At 34.8% G+C, this 19,345-nt stretch overlaps 1 protein-coding gene across 1 annotated transcript in view; it reads right to left on the bottom strand.

Annotated features, from left to right (window-relative positions):
- The window catches only part of LOC131049902 (LEAF RUST 10 DISEASE-RESISTANCE LOCUS RECEPTOR-LIKE PROTEIN KINASE-like 1.2), a 55,078-nt gene extending 38,251 nt beyond the window's left edge, over window positions 1-16,827 (bottom strand). The window contains exon 1 of the mRNA XM_059216435.1: window positions 16,104-16,827. Coding sequence (XP_059072418.1) covers window positions 16,104-16,764 — 661 coding nt within the window. The 5' untranslated portion in view covers window positions 16,765-16,827. The remainder of the gene's footprint in view (window positions 1-16,103) is intronic.
- Window positions 16,828-19,345: the final 2,518 nt, after the last annotated feature.

The raw sequence follows: 19,345 nt of genomic DNA on the forward strand, positions 1-19,345 counted from the left end.
GCCTACTAGCTAATAAAATAGTTTTCAAATAATATAAAAAATTCAAAATAATAAAATTGTTTTAAATTTATGTTTCATATTTTTATAATAAATATATTTAAGATGCTTATATTAATTAAAAATTATTTTATAAAATTTAATTAAAAAATAAATTTTAAATTTTATTAATTTAACTATTTGTAAAAAAGCTTAATATGATTATTAATTTTTACTTTGTGCAACATTAAATTTTAATTGCCAATACTGATGGAAAAAAAATAATTAAATTATTAGTGAGAAATAATTGAATGATAAAACATAAATATAATATAGTTAAGTTTTTATCTCTAGAAATAATGTTGAAGAATATAACATGATGTTAAACCAAAATCTATTTGTCTTGGGATAGAATATGATAATGTTTATGTGATAAATCTCTTGATATTATTATAGCCTTTAGTTTCTAGATAGGTAAATCTTATCACTATAGATCACTTTTACATAGCACAAATTTGTCATGCAACTTGGATATGATAAAGCAAAATGCCAATTTTTGCTCCCTTGTTGACTATGATCTCTATATTTTGTTAATTATTAAATGACAATATTTTAAAATGCATTAGAGAGATTGCCGGATAACAAAATTAATATTCTAAATGTTTCCTAGAAAGAAAGTTAAGATACATAAGGTGTGTACTCAGGAAAAAATAAATAGGATCGTCTATCTTTATTCTAAATGTGATCAAGTTATGGCCTAAAAGGTTATGTTGAGTTAAAAGGTTATGATAAAGAAATAATTTAGCATAGAAAAAAACTCTCCCTAGAGTCAAAGCTAGTTTGAGAAAAAACAAAGATCAATCAATCCTAAGATTGAACCTTTGATGAAAAGATAACTCAAAAAATTAATTAAATTTATAATCACATTTCCATCAAATATTTAACATGCGTGTCAAATATAATGCCAAGAAGAGGAATGGAGAGGTATGAGTGTGTACCAATTATATAGATCTAAATAAAGCTTTAATAAAGGATCACTACTCACTTCCTTCAATGGAGAAAATACTACAAACAATGGTTGGATCATAAAGATAATCTTGGCTAGATGGATTCTTTAGTTATAATAAAGTTTAGGTGACCAATACAAGATATCCTTTTCCACTAAATGGAGGACATTTTCCTTTGCAAAAAATGCTATTTAGATTGCTAAATATAAGAGCTACTTTCGAATGTGCCATGCATATGGTATTGGAGAGTTGATAAATAAAATAATTTTTATTTATCTTCATGATCTTACATCATTCTCCAAATAAAAATAATATTTTTTAAACATTTGGAGGAGATGTTAAAAAGCCAAGAATTTGGGATTTCTTCAAATCCCAAGAAATGTGTCTTTAGAGTTTCACAAGTTGAAATCCTTGTACAATTTATCTCTAAATAAGGGATTGCTATTGATCCTATAAGGTTATGATAATTGTAGAGCTATATCTTCCAATAAATAAGAAAAAATTATAATCTTTCCTCCAAATAATTAATTTTGTGCATAGGGTCATCTCAAACTATGTAAGAATAATGAGTCCTTTTAAACACTCATCATGCTAAAGAAAGATAAAGTATTCAAATGGACCTTTGAGGGAAGATAATCCTTTGAGAAAATCAAGCAAATAATATGTTCAACTTTGACTTTAGAAAATCCTAATTTATTAATTGCATGAAGTTTCTATGGTCCATGATAGCTTGCTTAGATGAATTTCTTGATTTGACTATGTTGAATTTTTTCTATCAAATTTTACATAATACTTTCTTATGCATAACTATGACAGGGTCTATAGTATGACCACAATTTTGACATATAAAGATAAGGTAGGGAAAATGTTAACACCCAATTTGTTTTACTTTCTTGACCTTGAAATACTATGAAGTTATATATAATTTTATGGAGAAACAATTCTAGGTTTTAGTCAAAAGGCTAAATAATTTTTAGCACTTGATAGCTAGCAACAAGGTGTTAGTCTATGTTACAATCCAGTCATATGTAAGAGAATATTTTATAGAGAGTGAGATAAAACCTTAGAAAAGAGTAAGATGGATTAAAAAGATATTTGAATATGATATAAATGTTAAACTAAAGAAGTTTGTAAGAGGAAGAAGTTTGTGCCAACATATTGCTCAAGATGATAAATTGAATCAAGGAAATGAAAATATTAGCAAACAAATTGTGTGGTCATCGAATGGAGTTCTAAACCCAAAGTATCCTTTATAAGTTTTATTTATACTCCAACATTAGTAGTAAAAGAGGGATTGCAATTTAATGTACAATGAAAAATTTGACAAAGGTATCAAATAACATAAACAAAATTTAAATAAAACTAAAAGTATACCATATACACATAACATATATTATACTTTCATCATCCCATTATACATGCTATTTGTTGGGAAAATGGTGTCTCAACCTTGCATTTACATGAGGTTACTATTAATAGTAATTTTGCATTTGAGCACAAAATGGTGCGAAATTCTCCTTGAAGCTTTTGGTTGGCTAGATAAGCATTCCGGTAAAGTTACGTCACAAGATCACAACTAGTTTTGAAGATATTAGATTTTCCATTTTGGAGGAGTCCAATGAAAGGTTTAAATTTGATTTTGAGTACTTTAGAGGCCACAAAATGACCTAAAAAGTGGGCATAAATGGAGTATCATTTATGAGGCAATACAGCACTTCGCAAGATTTTCAGTGCTTTAAATGGTTCGTTAATCGGACACATGGCTCTTACGTTATGGCCTCCAGAAGTTTTTAATCCTTAAATAGGAAATATTAAATACATCGGACACATAAATGAGCTATAAAAAGGGAGGGACACGTTATTGGGCATCTAGAAGGGAGATAAGGTTGGCTACACCTTATTGGGTGGTTTTAACCCATGGTTTTGTAATACCATTTGATGGTTTCTTATATTTTATCTCCTATATATGAGGTGTGTGAGATAGAGGTTATGTGTAAGAGTCTTGAAGCTATTGAGTTACCTCTGAGTCTTTGATTAGTGGTACTCCTGCGAAGAGATTTCTCTGTAATCATATTGTAATATATTTTGATTGCGGAATAATATATTGGGATTCTTTTGGAGTGTGGGGTTTTTCTCCCGAAAGGGTTTTCCCCACGTAAATAATTGTGTTATGGTTTGAATGTTATTATATCTATATCTATTTTCTGTAGCTATTGTGATGATCAATAAAAGTTTTTGCATTACCCTCCTCTCAAGGTTAGTGTAGGAAGTTGTTCCGCTACTTAACTTCCTTACACTATCTTTATACATATCCCTTTATACTCTTCTTGTCCTTTTTCTTATACTTAATCTATAATACTATTCCTAATTCTATCACATTGTATTTTATCTTATATATAGAAGTTACGCATGTTGAAATCAAGGATCACTGAGAGGGGGGGTGAATCAGTGATCTACCGGTTAGTATATGTTCAAACAAAACTTAAAACCACCAGAAGAAAACAAATAAAAAAGAAATGCAGAAACATAGAACAACCAAACACAAGAGCATAACATTGGATTTTTTACGTGGAAATCCAAATGGGAAAAACCACAGTGAGATTTTAACCCACAATATTATTCCACTATGGCCAGTAGCAAACCAATATTACGATATGGGAATGCATAAGAATTCAAGCACACTTCCTAGATCTCACTGCTCAATTACAATAACTAGGAAGGCTACAACCATCAAGGAAGGCTCACTACCTTACAAATTAGTTACAGTGATGAATTATAGTGAATGAACTCTGAAGTAGCATCTACAATGCTTGGATGAGTTCTGGTTGAGTGCTAAATATATTGTCTGGATCACCTTCTCTATTCTACTCTATTTCACCCTGTTCTCCATCTCAATCCTACCTATTAGTCCCTCTAGTGAATGAGATTCACCATTATTAGTCTTACCTATACTAACCCCGTTAGACAAAGCATTAGAATTAAGGCCTCCCAAGGTCTAATTACTGAGGAGATGGAGCCTAATTTGGGTGACTTCTTCAATGAAGATGATTCTAATTCTTCCCATCCTAATCATGTGCCTATTCACCCAATTGATGAATCCCATGATGAAGAAGAAGCTTTAACTAGGGTCCCTATAGATCAACTTTCCACATTGGACAATCAATTTGATAATTTTCAACAACGGATGTCCCAAGAATACCCTAATAGTGAAGCTCTTCCATTAATTGAAGGTCTTAAACATATGATTCAAAGTGATAAGAATGGAATTGATATATTGTGTGGAATTGTATATATTGTTGATTCTAATGTCATTCCTATCAAGAGTTGTGCCGAAACCCTAGGTTATTCACAACCTTCAACACAAGTCAATCCTTCAATTCCTTTGACTACTCTTATGACTAGTATTCCTACTTTTATCTCCAACATCATGGCTACATCAACTCAAAAATGTCATTCCTACAACCATTGGTCATGGGGAAATCCCTCTTCTTCATTTAATCCTCCATCTTTACCTATGTCTTCCATAAGTATTCCTATTATTCCTCAACCAATCAATGTGACACAATAGAGAAATTCCTTCAACAACTTTGTTCCTCCTTTAAGTGTCCCTTTTCCTACCCAATCATCACCTATGCCTACTTATCATAATATCCCACCACCTTATTCTTAATCCATGCCTTCCTTCAATAACATCACACCATCTTTTCAATTGACTATGTCTAACATCAATTCTTCTACCAAAGTGACAATTAATAATCTTACTCAAACTGTGTCTTCCTTACAACAAAAAATTGCTTCTATGAGTCAATCCAAGTTTAGTGTGCCCACCTTTGATGTTGCGAGCCCACTTTCTCTTGATATCGTTAAAGTCGTGCCACCTAAACATGTTGAGATCCCTTAATTAAAACTCTATAATGGAAAAGGTGATCCTCTTATGCATGTCAAAACATTTAAAACCTTGTGTACTGATTTTGCTTATAATCAAAGATTGCTTGCAAAATTGTTTACAAGAACACTAAGAGATAAGAATTTACAATGGTATTTCTCTTTGCCTTCTTATTCTGTCACTTCCTTTCAACAACTAGAAAATGCTTTCATCCAACAATTTCAAAACAACATTGGTCCTAAAATCACTTTGACATATTTAATGCATTGTAAACAAGGTGCTAAAGAAAAAGTGACTGATTTCATTGGTAGATATAAGAATTTGTGTTCTCAATTTTTTTTTCATGTACCTAATAATGATATTCAAAGAATTTTCATTTGTAAGTTACAAAAAGATATCAAGGAAAAGCTTCTTTTGTCTGAGTTTACTTCCTTTTTGTAGTTGTGCACAACACTCCACAATTATCAACTGGCTGTGAGTAAAATGGAGAAATCCACTCCTATGGCTCTGGGTGATAAGGGGGAGAGTGTTCAACAACCGTTTGCAAAGTTCAAACCAACAAAAAGCTTCATCAAGCTCAATGATACAATCAACAACAATAATGTGAATGCTACAACAGGTGTGCCTTCCATTTCTAAATTTTTCCAAAGAGAAAGACAATTTACTTTTTTGAATGAATATTTACATAGTATTATGTCTCAATTGTTGCAAAGAAATGTTACCAAACTTCCTCCTATAAAAATAGTTGATCCTTCTAAACTTGCATCCCCTTATTTTGATAACAATTTATTTTGTCAATTTCATCGTCAATCTAGTCATGACACTTAGAAATGCTTCGCATTGAAAAATAAGATTCAAGATTCAAGATTTGATTGATAATAATACTATATCTATGGCAGGTGTGAATGATAAAGGGAATAAATCAGTATCTCCTCCTAATCAAAATCTTAAGATTTTCACTGATCCATTGTCTTCTCATACCTCTAACATTATTGAGATCATGCCAAATTCTTTCTCTTTTGATGAATTCACGTCTATGGCTCTGAACTGGGTAAATATGGTAGAAAAACAAGATACGCTGAAGGATCCTTGTATTACATTTGACCCTAGTGAGACCATTAGAGCACCCGATGGCCCTTTATACATAGTTGCAAAGGTTAAGGATATACCTTGCCATGGTGCCCTTATTGATCCCTCTTGCATGGTTAATGTCATCATTGAGGAGTATCTTTTCACTTTACGATTGCATAAACCAATATATGATGCCTCTAATGTGGTTGTGAAGTTATTTGATGGCTTCTCTTGTCCTACCATTGGCTCTATCACCATTCCTATTGAAGTTCATACTAAATCCATGGATTTTGACTTTGTTATCATACCCTCCTCTGAGAAATTCCATATGAAGTTGGGCTATGCTTGGCTATCTTCCATGAAGACTATTGCTTCTCCAATCCACAAGTGTCTAAAATTTCCTCACAATAGAGAAATTATAACCATGAACCATAACTTATTTCGTCCATCCGAAACAAGCCCTAGTGTTCCTATTGATTTCTTTTGGCCTAAACAATTTAAATCTCCTCCATCAAGGGGCGATGCTCTTTTTCAATCTTATCAAAAATGGAAGAAAGATATGATCTTCTCCTTGAGTCAACCTAGATCTCCAACACTTGGCATTCCTATTATCCTTCAAGATGAGGTTCTTCCCCTCACAGATAGAACCAATCTCCCTCCTAGGGAAGATCGTCAACCAATTCCTATGGATGTGACTATACCTTCTCCTAAGAATAAGAACAATATTCCTCCTAAGGTTAGACTTGAACCTCCTCCTCATGATGAACCCGGTCTCCTTCCTACACCTAATATTCCTCCTTTGTATAGCGCAGTTCCACCTCCTTCCTCTTATCAAGAGAAGAGGCCTTCTTATTCTCTTGTTCAACCTAAAAGACCTCAACCTAAACCTTAAACTATCAAGGAGAAAAACATTCCTACTTTTTCAAGTGTTCCTCCTCCTTCTCAGCCTTCCACTAAGACTCGACAGAATTGTTGTGCAAGAGAATGCCGATGAAGATGCCATGTTTGAGCTCATGAAGCTATCCCTCAAAATACTCATTCTCCTCAGACTCCGAGAGTTGACATGATTCCCTTTTCTCCTAAGAAATATGTTCAACCTACATCTCCAAATCATAAGCTTCACAAAACATGTGATGGTTTTACTCCTATTCATGTTCTTGATCCTCTTTCTCTAAACTTTGATGAAGAAATGGGTGAAAATGTTATTCATGATGGCAATACAACTCCTAATGCTTCTGATAGTGACTATGAATATGTTGATGTGGACAAGCATTTATCAACTAAATTTTCACAAACCCTAATCCTAGCTCCTAGAATTGAACAAAGTGACTTACAACATGAGCATAGTCTCTCTCTCTCTCTCTCTCTCTCTCTCTCTCTCTCTCTCTCTCTCTCTCTCTCTCTCTCTCTCTCTCTCTCTCTCTCTCTCTCTCTCTCTCTCTCTCTCTCTTTTCTGGCTCTTTTGTGACCATTCTTCTATGTGTATCCATGTTCTTCTATTGTTCCCTTAATTTCTACTTGGGGACAATGCAAACCATTGTGATATTTTCTTGGTCTCTTCATGTTGACTCAAAAGACATCCTTTCTTCCCTTTCTTCTAAGGTAGTGTCCTTCTTTGGGGAATGACGATTATTATATGCACATATACATACATGATATACATGAGTTATCATACAATATTACGACCCCGAGGAAAGCAAAACTACCTCGTACCTCATGTTTTATGTTCATTATCCTTGGGTTTATTCCTTGATTAGGGGATAAATCCTTGTGATAACGTACTTCCTCTCTTCTCTCTCTCTCAAGTGTATCCTACCTTAAGGAAATCATTCCCGATAAGGCATGCATGATCTCTTTAATGTGGGGGCATACACTCCGCTCATATTTTCATTCACACAAGATGAGTTACCTTCTCCTGAAATCCAAAATCAATATGATCCTCTTATGATTGTGGTTATTATCCATGCCAGTTCTATAAGATGAACCCTTGTGGACAATGGATTTTACCTTAATGTTTGTGGTGTGGACTTATTGGATAATATTAAAGTGGATCGTTCTCTCATCAAACCTTCTTCTCTATCTATTCGAGGCTTTGATAATGTTGCTAAAAAATGTCTAGGTGTCATAACCTTGCCTGTTAGGGTAGGTCCTGTTGTGTTACCTACACCTATTCATGTTATTCCTAGTAATTTGACATATAACCTTCTATTAGGGAGACCTTGGATTCATAGCATGCAAGTTGTCCCCTCAACTTTTCATACAAAAGTCAAATTCATTTATAACAATACGACATATACCTTGTTAGCTGCCAAACCTCAAGAACCATTAAAATCTGGATCTTCTTGTTCAAATACTTACCATTCTTCTTCCAATCCTTATACTTATTCAAATACATCTATTTCCTTTAATGATGTTGTTCCTTCTAGTATTCCTAATTCTTCTACTCAATCAAAATCTCCTCCCAAAGATATCTTTTCTCCCAAAGAAGTGCTCACAAATGATGATTGGGGATCTCTAGACTTTACCCCTACTTTTATAGGAGAATATAGGGTACCTTGGAAAGGATTTAAGATTGAGAAGGATAAATCTAAGGAGGAACCCAAAGAGCAACCCACCTTGTCTAAACAACTAAGTAACAACTTTGTGGCTGCTTCTAATTCAAATAATTCTTCAAATCCTTCCTCTAATTCATATAGCATTGAGACCTATGAGGCATCACCATCTCTTTTTGATTTGGCATCCCTTTATGGTCCCAGTTTACACATTTTAGCTAAGAATGGCTATGATGGTAATGGTTGTGGCACAAATGAACAAGGAATTAAAGTTCCTTTAGAACATAATACACATGAAGCTTCATTTGGACTTGGATATAATCCTTCTAAGAACACCAAAGCATCTAAAAGACCATCTCTCAATGTGAATGCTATATTTGGTAGTGATGATGACCTCACCTCAACTAAATCATCTTCTACTTCTTTCAACACTCATCTACCTCATAAGCAAATCTTGGTGATGAGCAAATCTCTTTGTGAATCTCCTCAAGAGATTTCTCATCCCACTTATGAGGCTTTATTTTATACTCATTCTAAAATCCCTTATTATATGAATAAGGCTTTGATGAGTTACACTTATCCCTTTCCCAAGATTTCTCATGTGCAAGAAAAGTATGACTTAGTGGCCTATTCTTCTCCTATTAACTTCTCTCTTTATAAAGACCCTTTAAGATTTATCATATTATACATGTTTTTAATCTCACTTATAGTAGAGCATTTAACATGTCAAATTCAAATTCCTCGTTCAATCTATGATGTCTTTAAATAACATTAATGTCTATTATGTTGCTCATCATTATGTGACATTGATAGCTCACTTACTGGGGGCTCATTGTCATTCATGATGGTACAATTTCACTGACAATCATACTTTTGGAAGCAACATAATAGCCTATTTATATCTCATCTCTTCTCCCTATATATATAGGGGGCAAGAGTGATTTCAGAAATCTCTCCCTCTTAATATTAAAAATTTCCCCTTTGTGAAGTAGTGTCTTCTATAAGGATTTCTTATTGATTGTAGAGGTGTATTCATATTTGAATTATTTCTCTCATATTGGAACAAGCATCCCTAATGGGTATCTTAAGTACATATCCTTAATTGAGACCTCCTCCTTGGTGTTGGAAGTATTTGATCATTCATCAATTTATTTTCTTCATCGAGTAGTATCTTTTATAATAAACCCTTCTATTTTGTGAACGTGCATATCCCTGATGAGGATCTCTTGCCTTCTTTTAGAAGAGTGTTGTTATAAATAAACTCTCTTTGATGTCATCTCAATCCTCTACTCTTTTCAAATCCCTTGCATTAATTCATTATAGAAGATGTTATCTTTGTCTAAGACAACTCCTCTTGAAGATAGATGTCTTTTTGAACAAAGATCTCTTCTCCTCCAAGGATCTCCTTTCACACTTATATAGCAAGATATCTATTTTCAACTATCTTATCCTTGCTTGAAGAGTATTCCTCTCTTGCTTGGATTTATGAGATTGTTGCACGATGGATATCTTCTTGGTGTCGAAGATAGGTATCCTTGTTCTACTTGCACACACATGCACGAGGTTGAGTGGAACGGATGGTATTCTCACTCTCCTCCCTTACATGGATCACCCAGACAGACTCTGGGAGCTAGTTTTCCATGTCCTTCTCTCCATGGATCACCTAGTTCTAGGGGCAAGATGTCCATGGTTCCTTTTCTCTTCTCATGGATCACCAAAGTGTGTATTCATACTTTCTATCTCTTCTTCCTCCTCTTTGCATTTGTTTTTATTTAAATCTTTCATCTTGTGTTAGAGAGCTCTCAAATCCTCACACTCTTTGTTGTGTTAGAATTGAGGCTTAGTTCTCTTTCTTACCAAATGATTCTCCATTCATTTTTTATCTTGTTTCAAATCTTCTTGTGAGCATTTCTCATCAATCTTCTTTCACAATTCGATGTGGTAAACATGATACCCTATTTCAACTCACTAAAATTAGCAAGCCAAAATGGGGGGGGGGCATATAGCTACCCTCAAATTTTCATCGCCTTCCTTAGTAAGCATTTAGGTGTTTTTGTGATTTTATCTAACATGTGTTTTTGTAAGGTGCAGATCCTAATTGTGTACTGCAAATACCACCAGGGGCTTCATCTAGCAACTTGTGGATATATCCTTTTTCATGATGTTTACTTTTCTATACTTTAGCTTGCATATGCATGTAGTGTCATATGACCACTAAAGTGGGGGCTGAATGTAGTGTTGTAAATTGTACACCCTTGCTACGGTAGTACAATTTCACACTTAGGTTAGCACTCGCCTTAGTGTGTCTTGCATATTGCATTTCTAATTTCCCTTTAAGCATTTAATTAATTAATTTAATTAAATCTAAAGTCATATTTCACCTCTTCACACATTATAAAATTGGGCCCTTTACCCTAAGTGTGCTCTTTTTTAATTTATTCCTCCAATAAATCATTTAATCATAAACCCTAATTATGTCCTATTTCAACCTTTAAGGCCCGATTTCACATATCAAAACACCTCAAAATTAACTTTAACTTTGGGATTTGCTCTAATATCATCATATCTAATGGCCCTAAAAATTTGGTGAAAAGTTGGTCGGACCATGGTAGGAGTGCACATGGTCCTCAACTTTTTTCTAGAAATTTCGGGAGCACAATTCTATGATATTATAATTCTTAACCCCAAAATATTGGCAGGAAATTCAATTCCTAGGTCAGCCTAAAGGTGGAATTAAGTTGAAATTAAGATCTATAGTTCATACATAAGAGATCTCTTTCTTCATTTGAAGGGAACTAAGAACTATCTATCGATCTTTCTAAGAATCTAAGAGCAGGTTTTTGGAGCATAAGGAGCCTTCTATGTAGTGAAAGAGAAGCCTATGTAGAGTCTTCAACAACATTCAACAACATTCAACAACATTTCATCAAACATTCATCATCAATTAGGAGCCTTGAATACATTGAAGAATAATAGGAGATCTAGTTGCAATATCTCTCCCTTGGGGATTGGTATGATTTCATGTTATTTTCATGTCTTTGTATGAGCTTCTTTACATCAATTTATATATTTACATTCATGCTTTAGATTATCCAGCATATTTGGTTTGAATCATTGTTATTTACATTCATATTTACATTTAGGGTTTACTCTCATGCATAGGGTAGCTCTAGTTTCTTTCATTTTAGGTTCTTGCATATACACAAGGTTCTAGCACACACATTTTCAATATATTATCAGCTATTTGCAGAGGTGGAAATCACCAACACAGGGGTTTGGATAAGGCAAAACCCTATATAGCCATCCCAACTTTCCCTTTTCAGTTGCAGGTTTAGAAATAAGCATCTGTAGGCAGTTTCAGATCTGGAAAAGGCATCAGAACCACTCAGAAGTCTCAGAAGTGCAGAAATTTGTTAAGGACAGGGGTGTGGCACCCTGGTCCTACCCAGGATAGGGGTGTGGCACCCTGGTCCCTCCATTTTGCAATCAAATTTGACAGGTTGTAGACCCAAGACCTCCAGTTTGCAGTGTCTCAGTTGCAACCTCCTGTCTACAGAAATGAGACATTGGCGTGGCACGCTGGTCCAGGTCAATTTTGTTCAATTTGCAGCATCAATTACACATCTAGAATCCTTTCCCTTTCATATTTTCAGTATCTCAATTTCAGATCTGCAAGTTTGTGTAATTTTGAGTTTATTTGTACTTCATTCTGTATCTCATAGTCTAGTTGATCATTCAAACCCTAGTTTTTCTCATCATTTACAACAAGAGGAATAGAAACCCTAAGAGATAATCCTTGGCTCTCTCTTTCTCACAAGAAGTAGCGAAAGTGAGATATCTCCCTAGGCTTTTTCGTATTCCCAATGTGTTGGCAAAAGTGGGATTAGGTCCTAGTCACTCGGTCTCGCTTTTCCCGCCACCACAATAGCCATGTCAAGACATGCCCAAAGTCCTATTTTATTGATGTCTCACAAGTTCAAACATCAAGCAAGAACCACATGATACATGGTTTTGTGATAGTTTTTCTATAGCATAGACTTGTTATAATTTATAACTAACTTAGTTTTCTTTTATCTATTTGTTATGTGTATCCCATTGGGATGATGTCAATAAATATGATAAATATGGTTTAAAATAATTCCCACATATACACACAATGGCAAAAAAAATATAGAAAGATGGAAAAACACCAAAGCCTAAATAACACAAAAGGTGAAGAACAACATAGTTGATAAGTTTATCATTAATCACTTTAAGAGAAACACAAATATTGAAAAAAGACATTTGCAAGACTTTCAAACCAGATAAAAAATAACATATTAAGGAAAGAGGCCATGTTCCAATAGTCGTCCCCTCATTGCTCACCCAACCCTCCAATTACTAATATTAAAGAAACCACAAAAATGATTATTAAAGGTTGATTAAGATATTTCACGTATACCAATAGTTGCCCACTTGTAGACCCAGTAGTTAAAATTTGTGCATAAGTATTGGTACCCAAAGTGCAAGATTATTGGGACATTTGTACATAAGTACTAGAAAAAACAATTATTAGAAGAAATTGTATTGGTTTTTAGTAGAATATGTATTGGATTAGTTGTGAATTTTTTTGAGGTGGGTGTAGTACATGGTTATTAGGGCATCTTTAAGTAGGTATCAAACGACGCCTTTAAATGACCACTTTTTGACCTTTGTGTAAATAAGAAATCATCCAACATTCTTTGTAACAACCTCAAAGTTAGAGCAATAGTTATAAGTAGTTAAGTCACATATGAAGACAACCAGAAAAAAATTGTTGAAATCCTAGTGTACCATTTAAAATATGTGGGTGTGTGAAGTTAGGTATAACTACTGATACCCTTCCCCTAAGTACCTCTTAACCAAAAGAAGTTTCCAAAGCTACAAAATGTTTGCCCCGAAGGAACGATATATTACTTAGGGGAAGAGCACCAATTACCATCCATGTTCCAATAATCATTCACTCATTTCATACCCAACCCCCCCAATTACTAACTTTAAAGAAACAAAAAAAAAGAAGCTAAAAGCCCATTAATAAATTTCACATGTATTGATAGCTGCCCATTTTTTAGCATTTTTGGACCATAATTAACCCATTTATGCACCTTTATTGGTACCCATACCGCACGACTACTTGGGCATTTGTGCATAAGCATTGGCAATTTTAAGTGCATAATTATTGGGGCATCTTTAAAATGTGTACTTTTTGACCATTTCATGCATAACAGATACCACAACATACATCGTTACTACCTAAAAGCCAAAACAATAGCTATAGGCAGTTAAGTCATATATGATGACAAAAAAAAATCATCAAAATCCAATGTACCATTTAGAATTTGTGAGTGTGTCAAATTAACTAGAACAGCTATTGATACTCTTCCCAACAAACATGGTAAATAAAACAAATGCCAATAAAGATAACTGAAGCATGATTTCAAATTATGGTTCAACGACCATAACTTTAACACAGTATTTATGTATAATTTGAACGGCGATTAAGGACGGTGACCGGGAAAGTATTGATGCAAAATCTTGTAAGAGGACAAAACATAGTGCATCCAAATTCCGAGTGCTGGAGTGCATTTATATTGAATCCGAGTCTAATCAAAACATAAATGAAGGTAATATCTAATTTTTTTTAGCGATATCACCCATAAAAATCAATATACAAGGCAAGTGATATTAAACGTGAGATCACTTTCAACATGCAAAGCAATCAAGGACATTTTTCTGACGGAGATTAGACGCGAGACAACTTTCCGGTGACTTCAATATGATTGTCTGACGGACTAAAATTGTTTTTATATGTGAGACAAGTTTGATGGTGCATTGTGGACTGACAAGTCTACTTAAAAGAAAGCCTAAGCTAATTATACGCTGTGAGATAATTTTGAATGCAATACTTGAACAGCAATTAGCTATCAAATCATTTGAACATTGACTGTAAATCAAGTCACGTAGTATCTACGATGCCGTTTCGATTTCAATGGTGGACGATTCTTCACTGGCCAGGAATGGTGCCGCTGGCGGCCGTGAAATGAACGGAGTCGGAGGATTTGAGATGTCGTCAGCATCCCCTTCCAACATTTGAAGCACCCTCATCATTGACGGTCTATCCATCGAATTGTACTGAATACACCACAGACCTACTTTTGCCAGACTCCTTGCCTTCACCTCATCTGCTCCACTTAATTCTCTCTCTCTCAACCTTGTCCTCAGCTCCCCATTCTCTATCAATTTAAACGCCCGATCAGGAAAATAGAATTGGCTTGAGCGGCTCACCTGTACATCAACATTATTTCTTCCTCCCACCATTTCCAATAACATCATGCCAAAACTATAAACATCTGATTTGTCCGTTACAGGTCCCAAATTTCGAGACCACAACTCTGGTGCAACATATCCTGGTGTACCCCTCGCTGCCGTCACTGATACGTGGTCATCTTTCCTTCCACACAATTTTGCCAGACCAAAATCAGCTACTTTGGCTGTAAACTCCTCATCCAATAAAATATTGTGCGGTTTTATGTCGAAGTGAATGATGCGTTTGTGACACTCATTGTGAAGATATGCAACAACGCGAGCAGCCCCCAAAGCAATTGAATACAATTGATTCCAATTCAGAACTTGATTTTTTTCTTTTCCTGCAAGTACAAATTTTTCGAGAGATCCATTTGCCATGTACTTATACACGAGGGCACTTGTAACTCCTTCAAAGCAATAACCCAACAAATGAACCAAATGAAAATGATGAATCCTTCCAATAGTCGCTACTTCGTTCATGAACTGAGTCTCGCTTTGCCGTAACTGATCAAGCATTTTAACTGCCACAAGAGTACCGCTTGGAAGCTTTCCTTTATAAACAACACCAAACCCTCCTTCACCCAACTTATGTGCAAAGTTATTGGTGATCTTCTTGAGGCTGGAATACGAATATCTGGTTTGCATTTCACCAACATAATTGTTTAGAAATGTCTCTACTTTGGAAATAGACCGCTGGTTATCATGCTTCCTTCCAGGCACTTCCTGATTGAAGAAGAACATCTTCTTTCGATAAGCAATTACCAGCAATAGCGCAACTATTAACAATACGCTGCCGACGATCGCTGTCACTGATTACAAGATGAATACTGTCAACTGTAACGAAGCATAATAAAAGACGACACAACTAAGGCAAACCAGAATTATAGGCTGAATTTATTTAGCCTAGAAGGTCGAATTCCCCAAAAATATTTGTTACTGGGTAAAACTCGTAGATAGTATAGAGGAAGGGATGCTTACCTAGAGCAATAGCAGTCTTATTAGCAGTGTTAGACCCACCTGCATTGTCTGAATTATAAATAGTGGAAGCGATATTAGTTAGTATTATGCTTACGAAATGTGGAAGAAAAAAATAAAATAAAAATTCTTTCAGTCTTATTAGTAGCGTTAGGTCCACCTGCATGGTCTCAAATATAAGTAAAGGCAGAGGTAAATTGTTAGCATTTTGCTATAAAATAAAATAAAATAAACAACTCTTGCTTTAGAAATAAAAGTTTAACGCTTTTCATTCTTCTGTCAATTAAGTGGACAGGGAATTGCGATTCTTACCGGGGTTGAACGATTCGCAACTCAATTTCATCAGATTTTTGGTGTCTAAGATACAATTCTCTTTCTGTGGCTCACAATGCTTACAGGCTTCGGTGAAATTCCATATTACTCTGAACCCATCCTTTATCTTTTCAAGCAACGGTCGGTTATCTCTGTGGAGCTTTTTAACAGGTAGCTGCACTGATGATTTACAGTAAGTATCCAAACTCACGTCTGAATAGTACCAACTATTATTACATTCTAAAGCATACGCTTCAGTTGGCAGGTCCTCTTCTCTGCAGTCTCTCCATAGACTTATATTCATGTACTCAGCAGTAATGCGGACCTGAGGGCTAGACCAGAATTCTATTGTATGGTTACTGCTCGACGGGTTGCAATCATCTCCCCACATATTTCTATCAACTATTCGCATGGAATTGATTGGAAACTCTTCCTGGTGGCCAAAAGGTTTCAGTATATAGTATTGGTAGCCACTGATATTAAGTAGAGGCATATTCACTTTATGATCACATTCGAAGGGTTGTGGACAAGCTTGAGGTAAAGAAGCGAGGCATGGCTTGAATATTGAGAAGAAAAGAAAGAGGAAGCGCAGGAGGTTTAGAGGGGGCAGACTGAAATGCTGAGAATGGCAAAGATGAAGAGGCAGTCCTTCCATTTTCATCTTAGTTACAACGGTGAGAAGAAAACAACTAGAAATGAGGTGAACAAAGTAACATGAATGACAGTTTAAAAGCGAAGAATGAAGGTAGGAGAAGCCAAGAAAATGAAAGGTGTTTGAAAAACCATTACAAAAATTGCGAAGTCAATACGCCAATTGACCTTACTTCTATTACCGACGTGACAGGTCGGAGTCAATACGCCAGTTTGAATCCTGATAAATACCAATATTCAACAACTGAATCGCGCATATCTATGACTCACTAAATTTCACGCGCTTTTCTTTGACGCATTAAAACAAAATCATTTGAATTCCGCGAAAGTTATGTTTACTTTGACGTAGACCATTATAAATTATTTTAGGATCTTTCTACGAAAATCGCTCTAGGGAAATTGCATCGAGTGCATAGAAATACGAAATGTGGGTCCTAGGGGTTCACCATTTCTTTTATATTGTTGGAGGATGTGACATTTTTATTAATTTTCTTTTCTTCCTTTTGCGGTTTCTGCATGAAATGAAAATTGAATAACATTAGTAAGTAAATTCCATAGAAAAGGATGAATATCATTAACTAACAATAACATCTTGGTGTGCAATGGGTATGTCGAAGAGATGTGCAAGGTTAATTAGAGAAAATTTAAGTGTATTTTTTTAATATATTTGTGTAATGTATGTGATCATTTGGTAGATCATTTAGTGAATGATGTTGTTGGTGCAATAAAGGCCTCAATAGAGAAGTGATAGCTTCAAATCAACTATACATCCACTAAGAGGGATCAAAATGCAACTAAAAAAACCTTTGAATTAGGAAGATATCAAAGTACATTAACAACAATTCACAATATATTTAAAATAGGGAGAGGCAGAGAGAGAGGGAGAGATAGAGATGGATTCTGAGAGAGATAAACAGGTGTGTGTGTGTGTGTGTGTGTGTGTGTGAGAGAGAGAGAGAGAGAGAGAGAGAGAGAGAGAGAGAGAGAGAGAGAGAGAAGGGGTAGGGTAAGGATATAGAGATTGATAGTAAGATAGAGATCAAGATAGAGAAGCAAAGCGATATGGAGAGAAGTATAGGGACATATAAAGCGAGATAGATATGGAAGAGATAAATATAGAGAGTGGAATATATATATATATATATATATATAGATGAACGAATAAATATGGAGAGACAGATATATTTAGAGGTCTAGAAAGAGGAAGATGGAGAAAGAGGGAGAGAGATGGATGCACAATCATGGTTTATTGTCGAATCTAATTGCATAAAGGGTCCAATAAGAGAGCCTATTAATTCTCATTAATTGAGAGGTTTTCAATGAAAAATTGAGTGAAATTGGTAGTATTTAGTAGTTTTAACAAATTTTTTCTGTGTAATGTTACTATCTCATTTGTAGTTGTAAGATTTGGTTATGCAGATAGCCACCCAAGATCTAGAGGCCTAACGAAAAGAACAAGAAAAAGATAAAATCAATGTCACAAGAATAAATTGTATTCTTATCAAGAAGGTAATAGAATGGAATCAATGGAATGAGAGTACAAAGAAAACCCCTTAGATAAGAAAGCTAAGGTGAGTCATAGGACTACATAAGATTATGACAAGTGTATTAATCTTATGACATGATACATAACATGATAATGTATCACCCATATGATTAGTGAAACCCTCTTTATCAAATAGGGGTTAAATGATATTATCAACACCTTTACTAAGAATCCAATGTTGGATAAAACTGACAAGCTCCTAAATATGACCAGAAATTAACTGAAGATGTGAAGGTCATGAAAACAAAGCATGAAGATAGAATCGCCAATCTAGAGAAGAGTATGGATGATCGAAAGGGTAATTTTGGGGGGTTTGGTGGAGTTAAGTAAAGCGACTATGAATAGCAGTGCTAAAGGCCTCAAAAGATGAATGAGAAAATTGTCATTCAGAAAGCCCAACCGCTTAGCAGTATGCAGCCTTCAGCGACCAAGTCTAAATTTTTTTTGGATATAAATCCATGTGTAGCAGAAGTGCAGATATTTACTGGACCTTCTACTATGAGGTTCATCATGGAGGAGGTTGAAGAAATAAACAAAAAAATAATTTATAAAAATTATGAGCTTATGAAAGCTCTTAGTTAGTCTTTTGACTAGGCTTTTTTTGGTAGTTTGGCCCTAGTTTCTCTATCTTTCATGTCAGACTCTGAAGGGTGTCTCCCCTATTTTTTTTGTCATTTGGCTATTGGGTTCTCTCTGGTTCACTACCAGTTTTTTATTCAATTTTTGGATTTGGGTTTTGGGTCCTTGTAAAACCTATTTATCTTAATAAAAAAAAGTATCACCCATATGAGGTGAAAACATTATAGTACATAACACCACTAAAGGTGGGAATTCCACATAAAGTGGAAAAGTGATAACATGATAAATCTACTAAAGGTGGAAATGTCCTATGTGGTCCTTAAGTAAATTTAAGTGATACTTGGAATTGGAACCTAGGTAAAGAACATACAAGGTGTACAACATCTTAATTACACCAACACTCGCCTTAAGTGTAACTTCCAGAGAATGTATACAAATGCAAACAACGCAAGATGGGTCCTAATTA

Source organism: Cryptomeria japonica, chromosome 2, assembly GCF_030272615.1.
Source record: "Cryptomeria japonica chromosome 2, Sugi_1.0, whole genome shotgun sequence".
NCBI lineage: Eukaryota > Viridiplantae > Streptophyta > Pinopsida > Cupressales > Cupressaceae > Cryptomeria > Cryptomeria japonica.